Genomic DNA, 26007 nt, shown 5'->3' with positions numbered 1-26007 from the left:
CCGCCATGGCGCCCTCTTGACCTTGCATGCAGCCATATGCACAAAGGCTTAAACCCAGCCTTCCCTAAGTCTTCAGGGCTGAAAGCTTGTGATCCTCCCAGAACACCAGAGGACTGGAGGCCTTAAGGAGCTTCCACGACACCACCTGGCACTCACCTCCCTACGTGTCGCCTGGGGGGCTGTCATCAGACAGTTGCTCACCGCCTCTGCTGAGTTGTGAGCTTTCTGCCCTGCTCCCCTTAGGAAAGAGCTGGAGAACATAAAACTGCTTCACCGTGGTCCCAAAGGGGCTCCTCAACAACAGGGGACCCCACAACTCACAGTCTGGTTTTGTCAACTTAAACACCAAATTTGTTATTTTATCTCAAAACGAGTTTATTCAAGAATAGCCAAAAGAACTGCAATTTGGGACGTGCCTGCTATGGTGAACCATAGGCAAATCTGGAAGAGAAAGGAGGGGAGCTGCCTTTATAGAGAAAAAGGGGGAGTAGGGAGGGGCTGTTCTAAAGGAAAGTTCATTGGGGGGAAGTTACAGTTCACGGAGGCAATAACTTCTCATTGGCTGGGCTGTTGCTGTGTGGGGAGAGAAATCTTCCTTCAGTCACAAAGTAGTTTTACTTCCTGTCCAAGACCAGCATGCTTCTCTTCCTATTTAGTGCAATTGATGGTGTGTGACAGGCCCTGAGAGCTCCCCCTACAGGCCTTCCCAACTCCAATTTAGTTAAGGTTTCTTTCATTAATTTCCCTATTTTCCCTGTTTGATCAAGATCTTTCTCTGAAAGCACCACTGATCAACAGTCAGGTTCTCTGCATGTACTGGTTTGGTCCCTCGGAGCCAGGAAGAACCCTTCCTGCTTGTGATGCCCCACGTTGGAAGGAAAGTGCATAGTGGTTGGAAGCCATTTAGGCCACATTTGAGGAACAAGGAAGGTTAGGAGGGAGAACTCTCAAGCATTTCTTATTTAAAATCTGTAGCTGTCTGAGGTCATAAGCATCGAAAATCATTTCAAATTGTTGAACTAACATCCCCTTATTAGTTAGGTCATTTTTACAGAGGTTCAACACAATAGGCACAGAACTTCACAACAAGTACACAGAGTAAGATTAAAAGCAAAGCTATCAGCCCAGTTTGCAGGACACCTCTAAACCAGGAGCCCAGACCTAAAGGTAACCAGCTAAACAAATCAAAAGACAGTGGCTTGTTAGGTGAAATCTGTTGTACCACTGTGCTTGCTCTCTAATCTCATGTAACCGGGTTTCCACTTCCTCAGAGGCATTCATCCGTGTGCAACAGGAGGTGTTTGCCACGGCACAGACACCTCCCTGCTCAGCAGTAGGTAATCGAGGGCTATATGATTATCCACAGTACCTCGGCCAGTGAGTTAAGCGACTGTCGCTGAGCTGAAATTGCTTTGGCTGTGGGGTCGGCCAGCTCTTCTCGAGTCAGGGAGAGAGCCCTGATCATTTGTCTGTTGGCACTCAGTCTGATCCAGGAAGAAAGCTCTCCTCATGGAGGCAAACGCAGAGGCATATACGCCTCCTGGAAGTTCTCGTTGAGAGTGATACGGGGATTCAATGGGAGAGACCAATGAAAGGCCTCTGGTTATGTAGAGAGAACAGGACAGTGAATACGGCCAGGGCACGCCATCCTTGTTTTCTCCAGTTGTCAAGGCAATGAGTTGCCCAAGCATAAAGGCCATTACTGAAACCTCCACAGATGAAGACACAACCAGGGGGTGCACATAAGGTTCCCGCATAGGTGATATCATCCACAGACTGGTTCACCATTATATAACTAAGGTTCAGACACTATGTTGTTACATATCGAGAGGTTGCGTAAATATATGGGTATATCAAGAAATTTACAGATGGCCAGGGTTACAGTGGCGGCTCCAAAGAATTTTTCATACAAATATTCAAAAGATCTTGTTTTCACCTCCCAAGGCTGGGTGAAATTAAAGCAAGGCATGAGTTTAGGTGGACTTAGCACCCTGACTTGGCAAAATGGGCCAGCAGAGCAATTCAGACAAACAACAGTATCCGAAATCCCAGTGGAATTCCTTATAGGGTGAGCTAAGGGATCATTCATTACTTTCTTGGATAGACTGAGGTTTCTGATGGCGAATCCAGCAATCAGAGGTTGGAAATGTGGACAAGGGCATCGTCCTTCCAGGAAAAAAAGGGAGAAGATAAAGTAAGCAACAACAGTGGGAAGAGGCTATAAGGTCTGGTCCGGTCATCCTGGGAGAGCTGTCTGCCTCGGACGTCAGCGGCGTCTCCTCCTGGTCAGTCTGACTCGGAGGCCTCCAGTGTTTGGTCAGGACCAGATGTCAGGTGAAGCCTTCTTCAGCTGTGGGTTGTGCACCCCAGGTTCGAGTTCTTGAAGTTGGGCTGCCATCTGGGTAGTGGGGAGGTCCTAGCATGGTCCCTTCCAGGGAGATTTCAAGAGCGGCAAAATTGGAAACACCAGTTTGGAGTAGAGTAGCCAGACATTTAAGGAAACTAGAAGAATTTAGGATCCAGTCTAGCTTACAGGTATACAACAAAACCTTAAAGACAATTAATAGGACTAGAATTTAATATCCACGAAGGTGCAAGCATAATTTCTCTCTCCATAATAACCCCCATTTTTATTAAAGACAATCATAATAAAACTAATCTGTTTGGATTAAGCTTGGCCTATTTATTTACATAAGTGCAGCAAGAATAGTGATTAACCACATAAGCTCTTTTTTAAGATTTCTCTGCTGAAACCTTGTAAGCGAGGTACTAGGCCAACTTCTCAAGGAGTTCCTTAAAGCTGTCTGGTTGTATCTGAATCTATGTACATCTTCTTTAAATATAATATTCTAGTCAAAGCCTTGGTAATGTAGCCAATATTTCCAACTGTGTCCTGTTACAAGGAGAAGAGACCTTCACTGAACCCAGGCAAATATACATAGTATCGTGAAAAGAATCCTTAAGGGAACAAGTAGAGAGAAAAAGACAAATGTTTCAACCTCGTTGCAAAGACACCCTTTACCAAATTGCTGTAAGTTACAGACAGCTTAAAGGAGAGGAGGAAAAAAGGAGTCCTTTACATCTGAAAAACAAAACATTAAAGCAATCAGTCTTTCACTTGAGTTCCAGAAACTTCTACCCGGTTCAGTGTTATGATCTTAAAGTTATCAAAAGTTATATTCCAGAATATTTGGCAAAGTCTTTTTCATGAATCTATTTGAAAATGAAACATACTTGTAAAAGCATGTGAGTAAAACAATAACTGTCTGTAACTGACAAAAGACTTTTTTTTAAAAAAAGGCAATGCGTAAAGGCAATTGAGGAGGAAATTTGGGTATTTTTGTGACATGCAGTTTAGACAGTAACTAGAATTATAGGTAATAACATTATTTTAAGACAAATCAGATGTTTAGGAATTTTATACAATTTTTAGAACACATTTTAGTAACATTTACCCGTACAATATAACCTAAAAAGGTTTATTATTGCTTATTCAACCATGCTTCTCATGTAATTTGACATACCAAATAAAGCTAATTAGTGTGACATCTCTCTTTTTATAAGGAGAGGGAATAAATCTTTCACAATGTCCCGGGGGCTCTCTGGAAAAATCCCAGTTACATTCTGGTTTTAAATGTCATTTGAATTTGAATATTTTGGGAAGCTTGTTAAAAACATCAAAAGGTTTGGACATTTGATAAAATAGCACCACAGATGATTACGAAATAATACTTAAGCATCTATCTGACCAAAGTAACAGAGAAGGTTTCAAAGGTAAATACAGGTTACATAGTTGTAAGCAAAATGTATCTCCTTCAATCCCAAGAAGACTCAGTTTCCTTAAGTAATTAAAGACCCAACAGAAACAATGAAGGAAATGATTTTGATAAAACACAAAATCTCTGTTTTCAGGCATACTGCTTAAAGGTGAAGAAGCTTCCACAATGGATTTCACCAGCAGAACAATAGCCCAAGAAAACCCTGTCCTCTCAGAAAAGAAAGACAAGTTTTCATTTTGCGTCAGCTGATTTTGATATTAAAGTTTACTCATTTCAATCTTAGCCAGTCCTGATCACTCATAAAATTCTTTTCCCAGGGGCTGGCCCAGTGGCATAGTGGTTAAGTTCACGTGCTCCACTTCAGTGGTCTGCCGTTCACAGGTTCAGATCCCAGGTGTGGACCTACACACGCCTCATCAAGCCATGCTGTGGCAGCATCCCACATAAAATAGAGGAAGATTGCCACGGACGTTAGCTCAGGGCCAATCTTCCTCACCAAAAATAAATAAAGAAATAAAAATAAATCTTTTCCCAAGATCTTTTCCATAAACCTTTTACTAAAACACACATCCTACTTTCCTTGCATACAGAGATGTTTCCCTTTTATTTCTAGTAACTGTAGTTATTTATATTAGAATTCTCAACCCTGAGAATCCCAAATTCCTGGTAAAAACTAAGAAGGAAGCAATCATGGATTGGCAGATTTATAAACACATTTCATAATTTCTGGGAGTATATGCCCTTTGAATAGAACAATCTTTCAACGTGGTACAAGACATGTTTACCAACAGACCCAAATTTATCCTTAGTTTCTTTGTAATAGGAAGCCAAAAGTAGATAAACCTATGTTCGGTAATTAATTTATTATCAGCAATTAGTATTTTATCTTGTTTGGAAAGAGATTTAGGTATTCAACAACTATCCATTATTTAGTTTAACTTGGTACAAACTTTGATCTCATTTACACTTATTTTAATTACTTGCGTTCAATAATCATGCCTGGATTGGGCACGAAATAGCCCATCATCATCTTAAGTTCCTTTCTTGCTGACAAATTTTATAACAGAGACCGCATGAGCCCACTTGACTAGTAAAGCCAGGCAGAGAAAAAGTTATATATTTGCAATACAACCAATACTAACAACTCTGAAGACATGTCTGTTTTTTACCTACAGCAACAACCTTAAGCTAGCTTTTATTTATTAAAGATTGATCCTAGATCACGTGAACCGGAAAAGCATGTAAGTCAGTTTCTATTGTATTTCTGAGATTTAGGAATACCTAATTGATAAGCACTTAATTTCAAGCCAATTAAATAGAGCTTTTTACAAATCAATTCTAGCAATACCGGCCAGAAATACAAAAATATCTCCTCTCTAGAATATACACAGAGACAGCCAGAAACAGAGATCTCATAGCTTTTGTCGTAAAACATTTAGCCACTTCTCAGGCACAAAACTCAAAAGCATACTTGGATCCAAATTGCATTTCTGGCAGATGGACTAAGGTAAGCTTACTTATTCAGGTGGCCAAAGTTTAGTAAAGATTTATATTTGTATGCTGGAAGCATCCTTTTAGAACTGTTTTTGGACTCATTTTGTCTAGTATCAAAAGTCTAGGGTAACTGCTATTTAAGTTTTTCCTTCTAGTTTTCTATTTGCTCCAGTTATCTTAGAAATACTATTTAGGGGGCTAGCATTTGAATCCTTAGAGGGCCTGATTTTAAAAGGGCAGGTTTTTACAGAGGGGAGGAGAGGAAGATGGTGTTGGGGGTGGAGCCTGGGCACAAGATGGCTCTCAGTGGGGTCTGAGGCCAAGGAGTCTGAGAAGACAAACAAGATGGCGCCTGAGCAAGTTGAAAGTCTCAGCAGGAGTGACTACTGGTCAGCCCCAACAAAGCTCAAGTTGGCTTGTTAAGTGGTTTCTGGAAACAATGTTGGTGGATTCTGCTGGCTGTCAGAGAAAAACAGCTGTCTTTTACCAACTAAGCAGCAGTACCTTCCTGATAAAAAAGTTGCACCTGCAAAAGGGATCGCACTACGAGGGTGCTGCCCCACTGTTCCCAACAGACTGCCTACCTGGGGTCTTACCCCTCCTCCCCAAAGCTGTTAAGGTCATAACTTCCTTTTGAACAAAAAACAGCAAGACCCCACAGGCCGACTAGCAAGGTATAAAATAGGATCCTGGCGGGCGGTAGCAGACCTGGTTGCTGATGTGTTTAGTGACAAGGGGACAAGCGTCCTTGACCGTTGTCCCTGAGCGCCCTGTTGTGTGGTGTTGGTGTTGAGAGTGAGGGCCCCATAACATTGTTAAAAGGCATGATGTGGTGGTTCCTTACCTTTCTATGTCACCAGGAAAGCAAAACTGCTTCTCTTGGACAGGTGGCTGTGACCACAGATAAAATATCCCCTGGTCATCAAGGGTGGTCAGTTCCTCAGAGATATACTGAGGTCCCTTCTTATAAGGAGCAGGAAGGGAGAAATTAGAGATAGGTTTGAGCAAAAGCCTAACGAGACCCGAGAAGCACCAGCTGGCAGATGAGAAAGCCACCCCAGTTCTGCTGGATGAGAAGGAATGGAAACCAACTCATCACCTGACAACAACCCCACACTCCTAGCCACCCTGGTCACAAACCCTTGAGCTGATGACGTGAGCACGGAGGAAGAACAGATGAAGACTGACCACGGCTTGTTGCAGAGGGTCTTTACATCCATAACAAAACCATCATCTGATGACCACCCACGGGTGACAAGAGGGGGATCTAGAACTTTCCTTAGGGCCCCTGTAACCCCAGCCTGGGTTTATAGTGGGAAACGCAAGTGCGCAGATAACGAGCTCATCACTCAGGGTTAGAGTGAGCAGTTTGTTCAATGGGCACCATCAGACTTTTGGGATTAGTTAAACATTTTACAATCCAGAGATAGATTCTGGAAAACTATTTAGGTCTGGGCAACAAACTTCTCAGAATGGAAGCCTGGACACAGACCAAGATAAATGCCCTTCAGGCTAATGGGGGTGTTATGGAGTGAAGTGTCCCCTCCCCCAAAATTCCTATGTTGAAGTTCTAACCCTCAGCACCTCAGAACATGATCTTATTTTGAGATAGAGTTTTTACTGAAGTAATCCAGTTAACATGAGGTCATTAGGATGGGCCCAAATCTAATATGACTGGTGCCCTCATAAAAAGAGGAAATTTGGACGTAGACGCACGTGCATACATGTGAACATGACGACAGCCATCTACAAGACAAGAAAAGAGGCCTGGGACAGACACTCCCCCCACAGCTTTCAGAAGGAACCAATTCTGCCAACACCTTAATCTGGGGCTTCTGGCCTCCAGAACTGTGCGTAGTAAGTTTCCATTTTTTAGGCTGTCCACTGTGTGGTACTTTGTCATGGCAGCCTCAGCAAACTAACACAGGGGGAGAATGTAGGAATACAGGGATCCAGAATGTAGGACCACATACACCTGGCTATTATGCCAGGGGGTCTCCAAATTGCAGATTTGTGGTTTGCCCGTGGAAATTCTCTCTCACCATGAGGCTGTGAGAGGGCCGCCAAAGTGAAAGATCCAGGTTGTAAGAGGGGAGAATGCCCAGTCAGCTTTGGCAGTTACTGTGGACAAACAGGACGAAGGCCAAGAGGAGCTAGACCCCTTGCTGAGGTCTCTGCTGTTTGCAACAGTATCGATCTATTACCTTCATGCCCCCTCTCAACCCAGATCTCACCCTCTCCAAGAACAAACACAACTAGGGCGGAGGCCCAAGTCCCTCCTTCCCTTAGGAAGACAGGGGTTCTTAGGCACAGGTCAAGGTGTGCTGGGGATTTGATGACAACCAAGGTTGTCAAACCTTTTCAGCCTTTTTGGACACTGGGGCACAAGTCATTATGGTGCCGAGAAATACCCATGGGTATGGCTGAAAAATTACTTTAATTAGATTTAACTGTCTCAGGTTGGACAACGTACTCATGTGATTTTGTGGGTGTATTAGTCAGGCCTCTCCAGAGAAACAGAATCAATGGGATACACGTGTACATAAAGAAAGATTTATTTTAAGGAATCGGCTCATGAAATTGTGGGGGCTGGCAAATGTGAAATTCGCAGGGTGAAGCAGAAGGCTGGAAATTCCAGCAGGAGCTGACTTTGCAGTCTTGAGTCTGAAGGCAGTGTGGAGGCAGAATTCTCTCCTCTTCCGGGGACTTTAGTCTTTCCACTTAAGACTTTCAACCGATTAGATGAGGCCTCCCCACGCTATGGAGGGTAAACTGCTTTACTCAAAATCTAATCAATTAAAGGTTAATTACATCTAAAAACTAGCTTCGCATCAATATCTAGACTGCTGTTTGACCAAACTCCATAGCCTAGTTAAGTTGACACACAAAATTAATGATCACAGGGGGTGAGCCTTTTTGAGCCAATCCACAGTCAAGTGGTTACAATGTAACGGATACAGCTGGAGGTGTCTAGGAACAGATGTGTTAAGGACATATAATACTTCTCTAGATTGTAAGGATGTTCCCACTGGGGAAATGCCACAAGTAAAACAGTGGTAGTGGGTTGAGTGGACCACCAGGAGTCCACCTAGTTCCCTCAGCTTAGTCACGTGGTATCAGTAAAGTAGTATAGGATTCCGGGGAAAAGGAAGGGGTGGAAGGGAGATCAGGTCTTGATCAAAGAGCGAGTACAGACACACATGCTAAGGAAACTATCCAACAGGCTGTACAGACTGCCCTTCCTCTTGGGCCAGTCAGCCCTCATGAACTTTTTGAGCCACAAGTGCCAGTGACTGACGGTTATGCAGACTGGAGCCTGCTGCCAAATTATGTGGCCACCAGGCAATGGTTCACTAGGGTTTTGGACATGGCACTTGCCTGACATGACCACCCAGAGTACCCCAGTTGCGAGACAATGACTGGCTTATTATTGAGCGCTGGTGGACACTGAGAGACTGACAGAGCAAAGTGTTGCTATACTCGGATGTCCCTGTCACGGGATGGGTCAGATATGAGAACATCAACAGAGTGGGTATTGCCTGCCAAGCGTCCCTTATACACAGAAGTGGTACGCCCAGGAAAGAAGTCAACCAAGCATTAAAGTGGTTAGTCGCCCTTCAGATGTGTTGATTCAGATGTAGGGTTGATGCTAACACCTCCGGTTTCTGGGCGGCTTCAGTATATTGAGGTTCTTGACAATGCTTGGGCCTGGTTCACGGATAGATCAGCTAAGTTGAAGGCCATGGGATATACTGGGCTGCTGTGCAGCCCTAAAGAAAACTGTTTAAAACTATGCATGGAAAAGAGAACTCTGTTCAATGGGCAGAGTTGTGAGCTATGGTACTTGCCCTGGAAAAGACCTCCCCAAATGTACCTTGTTACATTTTCACTGATTCACGACAGTGTGGTCTGGTGCCTGGCGGTGGGATGCCTGGATGATCAAGCCTCAGCCTCTGTGGTGATGAAAATTACAGCAGTAGACCACACAAGACCCACGTCCCTTGCTTGTGACCCAGGTGGATGCCCATGAAAAAGGTCTCCTTGTATGAACATCGATGGAATCAACAAGTTGATGAGACCTGTGGTGCCCATGTAGGACCATAGCTGCCTGGATACGCCATCATACAGGGCCTGGTGAGCCATCCACCATTCAGTACCGGGCCCCAAAACAAGGCCCAGTGACTCCAAGGAAGTCTTGCAAGCCAAGGGAGTCTTGCAAATATGCCCAGACTGCCAGCTGCACAGTCCAGTGGTAAAGGAAACTTTGGGGCACACAGCAAGGGGTACTGGACCCAGCCTGTCCTGGCAAATAGACTGTATAGGTCCCCTACCATCCTCTCAAAGGTACTATTGGGCATTGACTGCAGTAGACACCTTTGCACGGTATGGCACTGCCACCTCCATCCCCACAGCATATGGGGGGCACATTATTCAAAGACCCTTAGACAGACTGTGCTACATATCCAGATTCCCAAGAGCACTCGATCAGACAATGGTGTCACCTTTGTAGTAAAAAGTACCCAGCAGTGGACAGCTACTTGGGACATTCACTGAACCTTCCACTCTCCATATCATCCCCAGGTAGCAGGTACCATTCACGCCCTATATCATCCCCAGGCAGCAGGTACCATTCACGCCCTATATCATCCCCAGGCAGCAGGTACCATTCACGCCCTATATCATCCCCAGGCAGCAGGTACCATTCACGCCCTATATCATCCCCAGGCAGCAGGTACCATTCACGCCCTATATCATCCCCAGGCAGCAGGTACCATTCACGCCCTATATCATCCCCAGGTAGCAGGTACCACTGAACGATGGAATGGACTCTTAAAGGAGAAAGGGAAAAAGATAACTGGACAACCAAGGCTCAGCTCCCAGTGGATCACACACTTAAGAAAGTCAGTCTGGACTATAAATGAGGCAGTTTATCAGGAGGGTTCCTCCCATTTAAACAGAATTTTTAATTATGAGATTGGGGGGATGGGAAGAGGCTCAGATAGGCTGTAAGAAACCCAAACCAAATAACTAACTCATCCCATTCTACCATTTTTCTTCCTACACCTACACCTTGGAACCTGCAACTAGAAGAAGAGTCAGGGCGTGAACTACTCAAACTTGGTGCTTCTTTTGCCACTGGCTGTGCTTGCCACACTTGGGCAATCATGGATATCGATGATAATGATCATGAATATGAGGTGACAACTCCTAAGATGGTCCTGATGTGGCCCATATGTCAGGGGAGAAAGATGTTCTAGGATAGTATGACATACACAAGGAAGAAACAACTGAGGCACCTCAGGGCTCATGTGAGAGTGACACAGGAAGATTGGGCCAAAGAGTGACGTGACCCCTGGAGGGGCTTGGCACATTGATCACATGGCTGTGGAAGGAGAGGAACACCTCTGGCTTGTGGGACATCAGGGGCCAACCCCAGGAAGTTGGGGGTGAAAGAAAGAACTATTAATCTCTCTCTCAGCTCTTGTCTACAGGGCATCTGGCCTATTGAACCCAGACTGCCGCCACCACCCTCAACTTGACCGCCGGCCAAAGAGAATCTGAATCTAAAAACTCTTAGAAACTTCCCAAGAGCCGTTGACTTCAGAAAGGATCAGCGTCCACTAAAGATGAAGGACAAGATGAACTTTCTGGACACTCATCTGGTCTCTTTAGGTTCATCCTGGTACTGTTGGCCTCTTTCGCTCCTTTGTCACAGGTCGTTCTAAACTCTTCAGCCTGGGTGGTAACAGACAATCATACTGTCCATGGGCTGGCAGAGGCAGGGGATGCATGATTGCTGACACCTCTAGTTGCCCTCCAATGCGGAACGTGGCTGCAGTCTATACTCCAAATAGGCCTAATCTACTAGAGAGAATCAAGGTCGTGGTGACTCTCATCTGATGTTGCCTAAGACAAACAGAACAGGTTTAGTATGAGCTCCTATCAGTAAATATCCATCTGATGGGGTGACCTATGCCCCTGAGAATGTTTAGTTGGATATGTGAAAGGTCGGAGTGGAGTTATAAGGCAGCCCTGCACATTTCCATGCATGCGGACTTGAGCCACAGCACAAGAGCCCAAAACATGAGTTATGGCAGAAGACCTTTGTGATCATCCTGGAACATGAAAGAGTTGGGGGGGGGGCCTTAAGGAGCAGCTCTGAGGCCACCTCACTCCCCTCCCTATCGCACGTATGAAGCCATCATGAGACAGTTTCTCATCACCTCCCGGTCCTGATGAGCTCTGGGCTTTCTGCCCACCCCCACTCTGAAAAGAGCCGCACATCATAAAACCCCTCAGCTACAGTCTAGAAGGGGCTCCCCAGCAACAGGGGACCCGGGCACTCACAGTGCAGGCATCTGGTTGGAAGACTTTCAGTGTTGTCCTTTGGACTGTGGGGGACAGGATCACAGGGTGCTGCCCCTTGATCTTATTCTTCCTTTCGCTACCTCAACAATAAAATGTCTAAATCTAAAAGTGGCTTGTTGTATCTTTACTGATTAAATCAGTCAGGCCTTGGCCTTGCCTGGTCTTCCTTGACATTTCCTCATCAGGTAAACACGGGAATTCTACCCTTAGTTGATCCCGAAGGTGCACTGTGGCTAACCCATGTGTTAAGGTCGGTAACTAAGGCAGCCTCTGATGGCCATCGCCCAAACTACGGGCATCGTGCCTAATCTACCTCCAAGGAAGGGGTGGTCACTGGGTGTGCAGACGGGCTGGCGGGTGGAGGGGAGGAAAAGCTGAATCCTGGGCGATATGTAGTGCACAAACTCATTTTTTGCCGTAGAGAAGTGCCATAGCTTTCAGATTTAGAAAAGGTTGGGAACCTAAACAAACTGAGGAAACTCAGCTTTGGGTATGATAGTCTCTCCTTAACCGAATTCTGGTCAGGATCTTCTCTTCTCAGGCCTCAACCTTGGCCTATAAAGACCTGAACACACAAACAGACTTTCCAAGAGCTCAAGGGAGCCTCCCCAGGATGACCTGCATCCCTCAGACGAAGCCCCCCTTAAAGTACCTGCCCAAAGAGTTTCCTTTTTGTTCCAGCCAGTACCTGAAGCTGGGGGCCCTGCCTCCGAGGCTCTGGGGGAGGGGAGGAGCGCAACTTCAGTAAGATAACCCATGTGTGTTTCACATGCACCAACCCTACTTCCTGCTTTCAGTACTTTTTCACTTTCCTGACTCTGCTCCAGCCCCCACCACGCCCTTCCCCACTTTCCCATTTTCCCTTTAAATGCCCAGTCACCTCTGCACCACTCGGACTGGAGTTCCTCTCTTTACTGTCAGTACTTACTGAATAAAATCTGTTTTCACCACTTTTACTAATGTCCGGCTGTGCTTATCTCTGACAGTTGTGTGCACCTTGAAAACCTAAAAAAGTAATACTGAGCCATAAAGTAGAAACACCCCAAATTGTCATCAACAGATGAATGGATAAAAAAATTGAGATATAGCCCTACAATGGAATACTATTCAGCCATAAAAAGGAACAAAATACTGACACAGGCTACACCATGGAGGAACCTTGAAAACATCGTGTTAAGTGCAAGAAGCCTTTCACACCAGCCCACAGACTGAATGAGTCCATTTATATAAAATGTCCATAATAAGCAAATCCATAGAGACAGAAAGTAGATTAGTGGTTGCCAGGGGCTGTGGAGGGAATTGGGGGGTGACTGCTAAAGAGGACAAGGACTCTTTCTGGGGTGATGAAAATATTCTAACGTTGATGCGATGGTTACACAACTCTGTGAATATACCAAAAACCATTAATTGTTCAATGGATGAATTATATGGTATGTGATCACATCTCAATAAAGCCGGTACATGAAAACAAGATTTAAATCATCTAAAACCTCCTCCCCCCCCCCAAAATTGATACTGCATTGCCATGTTCCATTCTCCCACTTAGCTGCCTACGCAGTTTACTGATAGTGGGCTCCTCAGGGAGGCCCCCAGCACAGCAAAACCACGCTAAGACAGCAAGTTAACAGCCCTGAGGACAAAAGCGAACTCACAAACACCAGTACTGTTTGCTGGTGTCAACAATCCTGCCCCTAAAAGCTGCCAGCCGCCAGCTGGATAAACAGAAGCAGAGCTGTAACTCCGGGCACAGGCCAGTCTTTTGCCTACACTGACAGATGCCAGAAAGAAGACCCATCTGGGGTCAAAGGGGAAGAGGAATCCAGCTGGGAAGCCACGTCTCAGTGCTGTCCAAGTGTCATCGGGAGTTCGGCCCCAACCCTCTCACATAAGTGGAATTCACATTTCCAAGTGACAGAAGGTGCTAAATAATTAACAGCATTCCCAGGGTCTCCCTGCTCCAAACCTGGGCTCGAGTGATCTTCTTCAAGATCAGATCAAGCCAGGGGCACCATTTGGACTCAGGATGAGCAGGATTACTTGTATTTTTTATTAAAAATATTTTAATGTGGATAATAAAAGAAAATAACACTATAAACACACACTAGAATTAAGAACTGTTAATATTGTCATATTTGCTTCAAATTTTTTTTTTTTAAAGATTGGCACCTGAGGGGCTGGCCCCGTGGCCGAGTGGTTAAGTTCGCGCACTCCACTGCAGGCGGCCCAGTGTTTCGTTGGTTCGAATCCTGGGCGCGGACATGGCACTGCTCATCAAACCACGCTGAGGCAGTGTCCCACACGCCACAACTAGAAGGACCCACAACGAAGAATATACAACTATGTACTGGGGGGGCTTTGGGGAGAAAAAGGAAAAAAAATAAAATCTTTAAAGATTGGCACCTGAGCTAACAACTGTTGCCAATCTTTTTTCTTTCTTTCTTTTTTTTTTCTTTCTGCTTTTTCTCCCCAAATCCCCCCAGCACATAGGTGCATATTTTAGTTGTGGGTCCTTCTAGCTGTGGCACATGGGACGCCGCCTCAGCATGGCTTGATGAGTGGTGCCGTGTCCATGCCCAGGATCCAAACCAGCAAAACCCTGGCCTGCCACAGCAGAGCGTGCGAACTTAACCACTCGGCCATGAGGCCGGCCTCTCAAATATTTTTTTTAAATGAAAACATTCCAGATACAAAGTCCCCTTCTTTTCCTTCCTTTTGCCCTCCCTCCCCAGAGTGACTACTGTCTTGAATTTGAAGTGTATCCTTTCTGTCCATGTTTATATAATTTTACTACATATATACGTATCCAATGGCAGCCCACAGTATTTTTGTGTGGTTTTAATTTATAGACATAGTATTCTACTCTACATATCGTTCCATACTCCACTTTGTTTTTGAGTTTTATTTCGCTGTTAGTGCTGCCGAGTGGATCCAACTCCGAGTGACCCTGTGGACAGCGGAGCGGAACCCTGCCGAATCTTTTCGCGCCATCCTCTCCCCTTCTGGTGCTGTATCAGACAATGCTCCACTGCTATTCATAGGGTTTTCATGGCCAATGTTTTTGGAAGTGGGTGGCCAGGTCTGTCTTAGTCTGAAAGCTCTGCTGAAACCTGTCCACCAGGGGTGACCCTGCTGCTCTTTGAAATACTGGTCGCACAGCCTTCAGCATCACAACAACACACGGCCGCCACAGTATGACAACAAACAGACGGGGGCGGGGGGGGGGGGTGTTCCCTGATTGGGACATGAACCTGGGACACAGCGATGAGAGCACTAAATCTTAACCACTAGACCACTAGGGCTGGCTTTTGAGTTTTATATTGATACATAAAAAGCTTGCACATTCATCATGACTGTTGTATGATATTCCACTGTGTGAATATATCACAATTTATTTATCCTACTGCCAGGCATTTAACATGCTTCTGAATTTTTCATTTTACAAACAAAGCTACGAAAAAAATTTTTGTGCATGTGTCCAGCCATTACTTCAATAGTCATAAAAATGTCGGTTTTTATGCAAGAAGGTAGAACTGTCATAAGTTACAAAGATATGTACCAGCTAGTTCGACAGTAAGAATCTCCCTCTGATTTTGCACTCTAGAGAAACAATGGGCTGAGGGTAGAGGAAAGCCAAAAGTGATCCAAGAAAAGGCATTGCCTACGATGCCCTCAGCGAGGCCATCAAGAAAACAGAAGCCCTGCCCACCCCTCACCCACACCCCTCACACACCCAGAGGAAACCTCAGTCCTCTGAGCACACCTTTCCCCACAAGCCAGGCTGGGCTGCAGAGGAACGACGAGAGTGTTCCAGGAACAAGGAGGGATGGTCAGCGACGGATGTAGAACTGAAAAGTGGATGTAGACGCAGAGGCGGGCGTCAAAAGCAGGGACCCAGAGCCCAACAGGGGCACAAGAGGAAGAGAAATCAGAAGACCTCAGAATGTGATGTCGGGTCAGGAAGCACTTAGTCAGCCATTCTTTTGTCTCCTGCTCTCGATTCTTTTGCTTTGTTTTTTTAAATTGTAAAAGGTAATATGTGCACACTGTTAACAAAAGGGTACAAAACGACCTGACAGATGCTGAACGATGCCTGGGCAGGTGAAGCCAGAGGAAGCTCTGGTGGAGTCCACAGCAGTCCTGCAAAAACAGTCAGTCTTCCTCCCAGCTCTCACCTCCAGACTCGAAGACCCCTAGACAGAGGCAACCAGCATCACCAGTTTCTCGTTGTCCCCCCAGAGATATTTTATGCCCACGGAAACATATATATGCATATATACCTCACTTTCTTTACCCACAAATGATGGCATCTTATATAGTTTTGCACCTTGTTTTCTTCCTGTCTCTTGGCAAGCAATTCATATTACTACACACAGATCTGCCCTTGTTCTTTTTCATGGCTGCATAAAATTCCATCACATAGAATGTGCAATGATTTATTTATTTAGCCCCCTACTGGGACATGTAAGTCATTCTAACCTTTCCCAATCAGAAATATTGCTATCTTGAATATCTCTTTGACCATAGAATTTTATCTGTAAGATAAAAATTCTGGCAGTGCTCTTGCTAGATTGGTATGATTCACATTTTTTACCTTAATATCTAGTTTCAAATTGGCAGTACACCCAATTCTGCAATAGCCTCCAGGACAACCTGTAAATGTCCGCCAGACGAGACTGAAAAATAATCAAGCCAAGGCAAAGTAACTGGAGGATAATCTCCAGAAGGCTTAATGGTAACATGAGTACCAGGGGAAGAAAATCCATCTAATCAATGGTATTAGCCAAACTGAAGAAAGAAGGTGCTAACAATGGGAGTGGCCATTACAAAATCCAGAAGAAGGGAGCCAAAAAGCAAGAATTTGGCAGCATTTATCTCTCAGGAGAGAGATACTTAATCTAATGGACAGGCACCAGAGAAGCACATTCAACCAGGTTTCTCCAAGGCCAAGATGAAATTCCCTCCCATATAATTCTATTCCTTTACTTCTGAGGTCCCTGCACGCCAAGCAGTCCACTAAAGTAGTTACTAATTTCTCTCCCTGGGTACCTGGATCCTAGGAAAAGGAGGCAGTGGATTAAAGATGGACACAGATTCTTCGATATCCCTCCCATTCACAGGTGAGGTCTACATCTTCTCTTCTAGAATTTGGGTGGGCTCTGTAACTGCTTCGATGGATAGAAAACAGTGGAAATGACATTGTGCCCGTTCCCAGGCCCAGGCCTTAAGAAACTGGCAGCTTCCACTTTCTATCTCCTGGAACATTCACTCTGGGGGACGTCTCACAGACAAGTTTACTACCAGATGGAGCCACTGCCCAGTACCACTCACAGCCCTATGGCTGGTACATGAAATGTATTCATTTATCAAACATTACTGAGACTCCCCCCTGTGCCCAGGACTGTGCCCGGTGCTGGGGTCACAGAGGTGGGAAAGACATAGGCCCAGCCCTCAGAGCTTCACAACCCGGTCTCTAAGCCATATAGACAGGTGATGATAAGAAACATGTGCATCTAAACATATAAAGCAAACATTAACAGACCTAGAGAGAGAGATACCGCAACACAATAATAGTAGGGGACTTTAATACCCCACTTCATCAATGCACAGATCATCCAGACAGAAAGTCAATAAGGAAACATTGGCATTAAAAGACACATTAGACCAGATAGACTCAACAGCTATATATATAGAACATTCCATCCAAAAGCAACAGGATACACATTCTTCTCAAGCACACGTGGAACCTTCTCCAGGACAGATTATATATTAGGCTACAAAACAAGTCTTAATAAACTTAAGAAGACTGAAATCATATCAAGCATCTTTTCCCACCAAAATGGAATGAAACTAGAAATCAATTCTGGAAAAGTCATGAAGATGTGGAAATTAAACAACATGCTAGTGAACAACCACAGGTCAAAGAAGAAATCAAAAGAGAAATTAAAAAAAAAAACACCTAAAGACAAATTAAAATGGAAATACAACATAACAAAACTTAAAGGGAGGAATGCCTGGGAAAAGGAGGTTGAGGCCTCAAATGTCCCCCTGAGGAGTTTAAAGCTGACTCCCCAGGCCCTGTAGAGATTCCAGAGCAGGGGAGCAACACGACCAAACATGCTTTCAGGGGTGGTGCATGGGCAGACTGTAGGGGCAGAGCAAGCAGCAAGGGAGACCACACAGGAGGGAGCGCCTAGACACCATTCCTTCCCAGAGTCACGATGGGGCTGCCCGTGCTGCCAGCCAAGCCACAGACAAGCAAGGAGGCTGACCTGGTGGTGGAGCTGCTGGAGCTGGAAATGATATCCTCTGCGTTGGGCAGAACAAAGCCTGCCAGGTTCAGAAGGTCACGGATCATCTGGCCTTTGATGCTGATGTCCAGTGGAGAGTTGGAGTGGAGGCTTCAGGGTGCAAAGAGCAGTAAAAGCCAAAACTTATGGGATGCAGCAAGAGCTGTTCTAAAAGGGAAGCTCATGGCAATAAACGCCTACATTAAAAAACAAGAAAGATCTCAAACAAACAACCTAACTTTACACCTCAAGGAACTAGAAAAAGAAAAACGACTAGCCTGAAAGTAAACAGAGGAAGGAAATAACAAAGATCACAGCTGAAATAAATGAAATCGAGATTAAAAAGACAACAGAAAAGATAAGTGAAACTAAGAGCTGGATTTTTCAAAAGATACACAAAATAGACGAAGCTTTAGCTGGACTCAACAAGAAAAAAAGAGAAGAGGACTCAGATAAATAAAATCAGAAATGAAAGAGAAGATGTTACAACCAATACCACAGAAATACAAAGGATCACAAGAGACTACCATGAAAAATTATACACCAACGACCTGGACAACCTAGAAGAAATGGATAAATTCCTAAAAGCATACAACCTACCAAGACTGAATCATGAAGAAATAGAAAATCAGAACAAACCAATTGCTAGAAAGGAGATTGAATCAGTAATCAAAAACCTGCCAACAAACAAAAGCTGAGGACCAGATGGCTTCACTGGTGAATTCTACCAAACATTTAAAGAAGATTTAATACCTATCTTTCTCAAAATCTACCAAAAAGTAGAAGAGGAGGGAATACCTCCAAATTCATTTACAAGACCAGCACTTCCTGATACTAAACTCAGGTAAGTACACTACAAGAGGAGGAAATTATATCAACATCCATGATGAACAGAGATGCAAAAATCCTCAACAAAATATTAGCAAACCAAATTCAACAACACATTAAAAGGATCATATGCCATGAAGTGGGACTTATTCCAGGGACGCAAGGATGGTTCAACATCAACAAATCAATCAATGTGATACACCGCATTAACGAAATGAAGAATAAAAATCACATGATCATCTCAATAGACGCAGAAAAAGGATCTGACAAAATTCAACATCCATCTATGATAAAAACTCTCAAAAAAGTGGATATAGAGGGAACATACTTCAACATAATAAAGGCTATATATGACAAGCCCATGGTTCACATCATAGTCAATGGTGAAAAGCTAAAGGCTTTTCCCCTAAGATCAGGAACAAGATAAGGATGCCCACTCTCATCACTTTCATTCAACATAGTATTGGAAGTCCTAGCCAGACCAATTAGGCAAGAAAAAGAAATAAAAGGCATCCAAATCACAAAGGAAGAAGTAAAACTGTCACTATTTGTAGATGACATGATATTATATATAGAAAACCCTAAAGACTCCACCAAAACCTATTAGAACTAATAAAAGAATTCTTTAAAGTTGCAGGATACAAAATCAATATATAAAAATCAGTTACATTTCTATACACTAATAATGAACTATCAAAAAGAGAAATTAAGAAAACAGTCCCATTTACAATTGCATTAAAGAGTAAAATACCTAGAGGCTGGCCCCGTGGCCGAGTGGTTAAGTTCGCGTGCTCTGCTGCAGGTGGCCCAGTGTTTCATTGGTTCGAATCCTAGGTGCGGACATGGCACTGCTCATCAAACCACGCTGAGGCAGCGTCCCACATGCCACAACTAGAGGGACCCACAACAAAGAATATACAACTATGTACTGGGGGGCTTTGGGGAGAAAAAGGAAAAAACAAAATCTTTAAAAAAAAAAAGAATAAAATACCTAGGAATAAATTTAACCAAGGAGATGTACACTGAAAACTATGACATTAAAAAAAGAAACTGGGGGCCAACTTCATGGCTGAGTGGTTAAGTTTGTGCACTCTGCTTTGGCAGCCCAGGGTCTCACCAGTTCGAATCCTGGGTGTGGACTTGGCACCAGTCATCAAGCCATGCTGGGGTGGCATCCCATATGCCACAATTAGAAGGACCCACAACTAAAATATACAACTAGGTACTGGCGGGCTTTGGGGAGAAGGAGGAAAAAAATAAAAGAAAATAAATCTTAAAAAAAAGGAAACTGAAGAAGACACAAATAAATGGAAAGATATTCCCTGCTCATGGATTGGAAGAATTAATATTGTTAAAATGTCCATACTACTCAAAGCCATCTACAGATTCAATGCAATCTCTATTAAAATTCCAGTGGCATTTTTCACAGAAATAGAACAAATAACCCTAAAATTTGTATGGAATTACAAAAGACCCCAAATATCCAAAGCAATCTTGAGAAAGAAGAACACAGCTGGAGGCATCATGCCTCCTGATTTCAAACTATTCTACAAAGCTATAGTAATCAAAACAGCATGGTATTGGGATAAAAAGAGACACATAGACCAATGGAACAGAACAGAATAGAGAGCCCAGAAATAATCCCATGCATATATTGCCAATTAATTTACAACAAAGGAGCCAAGAATACACAATGGGGAAAGGCCAGTCTCTTCAATAAAAGGTGTTGGGAAAACTGGAGAGCCGCATGCAAAAGAATGAAACTGGACCACTATTTTACACCGTACACAAAACTTCACTCAAAATGGATTAAAGACTTGAAATAAGACCTGAAACCATAAAACTCCTAGAAGAAAACATATGAGGTAAGCTCCTTGATATCAGTCTTGGCAATGATGTTTTGGATTTGATCCAAAAACAAGGGTAACAAAAGTAAATATAAACAAGAGGGACAACATCAAACTAAAAAGCTTCTGTAAAGCAAAGGAAACCATCAACAAAATGAAGAGGCAACCTACTAAATGGGAGAAAATATTTGCAAATCATATATCTGATAAGGGCTAATATCCAAAAGATATAAAGAATTCATACAATTTAACAGCAAAAAAACCAATCAGATTAAAAAATTGGCAGAGGATCTGAACAGACATTTTTCCAAAGAAGACAGACGGATGGCCAACAGGTACATGAAAAGGTGCTCGACATCATTGATCATCAGGGAAATGCAAATCAAAACCACAAGGAGATATCATTTCACACCTGTTAGAATGGCTGTTATCAAGAAGACAAATAACAACTGTTGGCAAGGATATGGAGAAAAGGGGACTCGTGTGCACTGTTGGTAAGAACGTAAATTAGTGCAGTCACTATGGAAAAGAGTATGCAGGTTCCTCAAAAAATTAAAAATAGAACTACCATATGATCCAGCAATTCTACTTCTGGACATTTATGCAAAGAAAATGAAAACACTAACTTGAAAAGATACATGCACCTCATGAATTATGTTAAGTGAAATAAGCCAGTTAGAGAAGGATAATCTCTGTAGGACTCCACTCATATGAGGAATTTAAACATGTGGACAAAGAGAACAGATTAGCGGCTACCAGGGGAAAGGTGGGGTGGGGGGTGGGCACAAAGGGTGAAGGGGTGCACCTACAACACGACTGACAAACAATAATATACAACTGAAATTTCACAAGATTATAACCTATCATTAACTCAATTTAAAAAAAAAAGATATATGCACCTCATGTTCATCACAGCATTATTTACAACAGCCAAGATATGGAAGCAACCTAAGTGCCCATCTACGGATGGATGGATAAAGAAAATGTGGTGTACATATATACAATGGAATATTACTCAGCCATAAAAAAGGGAAATCTTGCCATTTACAACAAGGTGGATGGAGCTTGAGGGCATTATGCTAAGTGACACAAGTCAGACACAGAAAGACAAATACTGAAATCTCACTTATATGTGGAATCTAAAAACAAACAAAACAAAACTCACAGATACAGAGAATGGGTTGGTGGTTGTCAGAGGAGCGGGGTAAAGGGTGGGCAAAATGGGTGAAGCTGGTAAAAAGGTACAAACTTCCAGTTAATAAGTCCTGGGGATGTAATGTACAACACAGGGATTATCATTAATAATACTGTATTGTATACTTGAAAATTGCTAAGAGAGTAGATGTGAAAAGTTACCACACACACACAAAAATTTATAACTTTAGAAATAAAGAAACATGATACATGAAGTGACAAATACGTGCAGGGGGCATCAGGGGACACAAGAGAGGTCATTAACCCAGGCAATCCACAATAATAGCTACAGAATAGATAGAGATCTCATCATTCGCAGGGTTGACATTTTTGAAAGATATCAGTTTAATATAAACTTACACACAAATTTAACATATGTTCACATTTCATTCTTCCAGCACTCTGGACATTGTTTTAGTAAGAAAGAGAAAGGAACTGGCATTTACGAACTAGCACGATTTTCACATGTCCCAATTTCCACCCCCTTATGTCCTACTATGCTTCCCCAAGCTGATTTCAATATTTTCACATTTGATCTGCAGTTTTTGACAAGGTGCAGGAGACATTATGGTCAGCTGCACTTACATCAATTCCACTCCTCCTTCTGTGCGGTTTAGGTGGGAGGGGCTCCTACCCCAGCTTTAGGGGTGAGCCTGCACGGGTCTAAGCTCATCAGAGCCTGCCTGTGGCCACTGTGATAGGTTCAGGGATGGGCAATTAACCCAGGCCAGCCAACTAACTTCTGCAAGACAGCACAGCCAAGGGAACCACAGAAAAACAAAACTGTAGCTTTGATGATCTCATGAATCTCTAGAGCAAAGCATGCCTGAAAGCCAACCAACTCTTAGACTTTTCGATTATATCAATCAATAAAGCTGCTTTACAGTTTAAGCCAGTGTGGGCAGCAACCAAATGAATCTGAACCGATACAAAGTGGGTCACTGAAAAGCATCCCCTTTCTCAATAGGAGTATTAAATGGGGTTTATAGATATGCAGCTCTCTGCTCTTTAGTAACTCACACCTCTTACTTAGGCACATATGTAGTGGAAAGGGCTAACATATTCCCACGGCACAGCCCAGGTTCACGTGGCTCTCGACAGCTGGGGTGCAAGGGGTGGAGCGAGGGGGGCTCTCCTAAATCCTAGCCCTGGCCACACATTCCTGGCTTTCTCCTGCTTCCTCCTCCACCTCCTAGGGCAGTCCAGAATTTCTTTGGTAGTTAATGCTCTAGAGATAATCCTGAGCAAAACCTCCCAGTAAACTCCCCCTGAGAAACAATGAGAAATTCTTAGTCCCCACCTTTGGGGCATTCACTGGGCCTCTCACATTTCTAGAAGTTAAATCGAGCAGAGGAAGTTGACAGAACTCCGATTTCTTGACTGACTTGGTTTCTTGGAGCTGAGCCCACAGGGAATGATTTTTTTAACCATCTCTGAGTGCCTTGTGACCTGCCCACCGAGTCTCAGAAACACGAGCACAACAGAGGAGCCTCCGGGGGAAACAGCAGCAGCTCAGGTAGGCGCAGAGGTTGCAGGTGCCGGGAAAATGCGGTCAGCTTAGACCTTCAAACCCTCAGAGTCATTTTTTCCCTCGTCCTCAACCCCCAGTCCCGTTTTCTCTGGAGGGTGGCTCGGAGACTGCCACACCCAGCCCTTTGTCACCTGAGGCCCTCTCCACCTCTCCTGTCCGATCTATCCTACTGCACACACCCTAACCTCGACATCGTCCCTTGGAGGCCATCTTCACCCCAGGCCTGCTCAAGAGCCCACCATGGCCCCTCAGTGGAATCAGGGCCCTTATTCTGGCCTTCAAGGCCATCCTCAAAGGCCGGTCCCATCCCCACCCCCCACAGCTCCTCATTTTTGACTCCTGCCCAGTACAGCCGCATGTAACCAGTCTGTTCACCAGCCCAGCCCAAGGCTTGCCTGCTCCTCCTGTCAATCACTGATAAGCACACAAGTGCCCGGACAACACATGTGAGTCAAAGGGCCTCCCCCTCCCCCAACCATGGACCAGCTTCTCCTCCCTGGGCACCCAAGTTCTTCCTCAAATTAGCTGTTCATTAATCGGTTTACTCCCTTGTCGCCCTCTTCCCCAAAGGAGCTTATACACCCTATAAAGCATTGGCCTCATCCCACGGAATCCCAGCACCTGGGAAAAAGTCTGGGGCAGAGCGGGCTAGTTAATATTGGTTCATAATGAGTTCATAATTAGGAAGACAGATCCCACATGAATCTCTTTCGTCCATTTCCTAAAACCTCTCCAACTAAACCAGCACTGGGCTTTCCAGTCTCTGTCGAGACGGGGCGATTGTTCACCTCCGCCTCATCTCAGCGTCCCACTGGATAAACTCTTCTTAATAATAAAATTTTGATTTCTTAATAACAAAAATGCACCTTTTCCTTCATATCTATGATTTTTGTCACTCCCTGAGAAGTGACATCTTTTTTCCCCTAAGTGGAACTTATCTTGCAAATTGCTAATCCTCTGTAATCCTCCCAAAGCCATTTCCTTTGGAAGAAGTCTGTGGTTGCCAGTAACACCACAGAATTAAACAGCGGTGCTGTGACATCTGGCAGCGGACACGCTTGCATCTGCCATTCTGGTACCAAGACATTTCCCTCCTCTCTCAACCTCTGTTCACTTTAAACTTCGCCTCCCAAGTCACTTCCTTCCTGGTGTCCTCCTGCTTCATGCCACTCCTCGATCCCTTATTTCAGTTCAAAGGGTTCCATCTACCCTTCGCAAATAACCCCTGCACATTTCCAGTTTATGACCATACCCCGAGTCGGTCCCGAGCTAAGTTCACTTTTTTTTCCCGTCCCCGTGCTCACCCCCATCCCCCGGTCGCGAGGCCCCGCTCGTTCAGTTACCTGGAGCTCGTGCGAGTACAGAACGTAGCCTTGCCCTAACATCTGGAACAAGGCGCGCAGCTGCCCTGGCCCTGGAAGCTGCTCCAGGCTCCGCAGCCTCCGATCGCCAGGCCCGGTTCCGGGAGCCTCGGCTGCCTGGGCCTCCGGGAGGGCGGCAGGGATGGTGGCCTTGGCTCTGGCTCCTTGTGGGCCGAGGCCAGAGCGTGCCACTCGCGTCCCCAGCAGCGCCCACCGCATCCTCGCGCAGCATAGCGCAGCCATGGTTCGCGCCGCCGCGCCTTTGGGTCGCGAGTGCAGAGGGACCGGAACGCCCCGAGAGAGAGATCAGGAGGGGCGGGCTCCAAGGCACCGGTAGCCTGCGTGGGGCGGTCGAAGGCCAGCCAGTCCGCTTACTGCTCACTTTTCGTCGCAGTCCTCAGTCCCTCCAAATTGGACCTAACAAACACACGGAAGCCACCTTCTACAACCGTCCGCCTCCCGGCCCGAGGAAGGGGCTGGCCAACCAAAGGCATAAGATGCACAAGGGGACTTAGGGAGGCCCACAGAGCTCCGACGATGGCGCCTGTTCTGCGACTCCTCACCTCGAACTTTCGCGAACTCTCAAGGAGAACTTGAAGCTCGCTTGGTCTTAACTCCGGGCAGACATACAGCAAAGTTCTCGCCAGCCTGGGAGGCTTCTAAGGCCGGGAGGCCCCACCCAGAGCGACCCGCCCTCCCCCGACCCGCCGGCTCGCCCCCCGCCAGAGCGCTAGAGCCCAGTGGTCCTCCCTGCCTGGAGGGACGGAAGCGGCTGCTGAGATTAAACTGGCCGCTGGATTTTCCTAACGGCTCCCGGGACTGGTCTGGGAGTCTGCGCGCCGAGCGAGCAGAGAGCGAAACAGAAAACAAACAAACAAACAAACAAAAACACGGCGCAGTGTTCAAAGTCATCTGATTCCCGGAGGGGGAAGACAAACAGACAAATTTCAGTATTGGGATTTTTAAATGCAATTTTACCCCCGCTCCCTCACCGCCTCCCGCACACTCTCAAAGCTCCTGAAGCAGGGTTTTCAAACTGCAGATTGAGACCACATGTAGTGAGTGTGACCAGAATCATTTTTTAGTAAGATGGAAAAGAATAAAATAGTACAGAAAATACTGCAAGAACAAAAAGTACTGTTTCATGAATCCTCTGCTTCATATATATTCAAAGTATAATCTTGAAAAAGTTAAAAACATGACTCATACAAATATAAAATAAACACAGGGTCAAAGTCTATGCAACTCCTTGAGGGAACTAGCTGGATGATAAAGCTAAGAGCATTTGAAGATTGGGTTATTTATAGGCAGCCGGAG

The 26007-nt window shown here is 44.8% G+C and overlaps 1 protein-coding gene across 7 annotated transcripts in view; it reads right to left on the bottom strand.

Annotated features, from left to right (window-relative positions):
- The window catches only part of CYP27A1 (cytochrome P450 family 27 subfamily A member 1), a 43791-nt gene extending 18056 nt beyond the window's left edge, over positions 1-25735 (bottom strand). For 2 of the 7 annotated variants that reach the window (XM_023642350.2, XM_070269269.1), the window contains exons 1-2: positions 25216-25735; positions 24673-25107 (exon numbers count right to left, since the gene is read on the bottom strand). In XM_023642350.2, the coding sequence (XP_023498118.2) occupies positions 24673-24933 (261 nt within the window). In that variant the 5' untranslated portion in view covers positions 24934-25107; positions 25216-25735. Of the gene's footprint in view, positions 1-24672 lie in introns of all 7 variants that reach the window. The other 5 variants (XM_070269267.1, XM_014740439.3, XM_070269268.1 and 2 more) reach the window with 4 other exon arrangements.
- Positions 25736-26007: the final 272 nt, after the last annotated feature.

Source organism: Equus caballus, chromosome 6, assembly GCF_041296265.1.
Source record: "Equus caballus isolate H_3958 breed thoroughbred chromosome 6, TB-T2T, whole genome shotgun sequence".
NCBI lineage: Eukaryota > Metazoa > Chordata > Mammalia > Perissodactyla > Equidae > Equus > Equus caballus.
The sequence above is the reverse complement of the archived record's forward strand: the minus strand, read 5'-3'. Positions and strand labels throughout refer to the sequence as shown.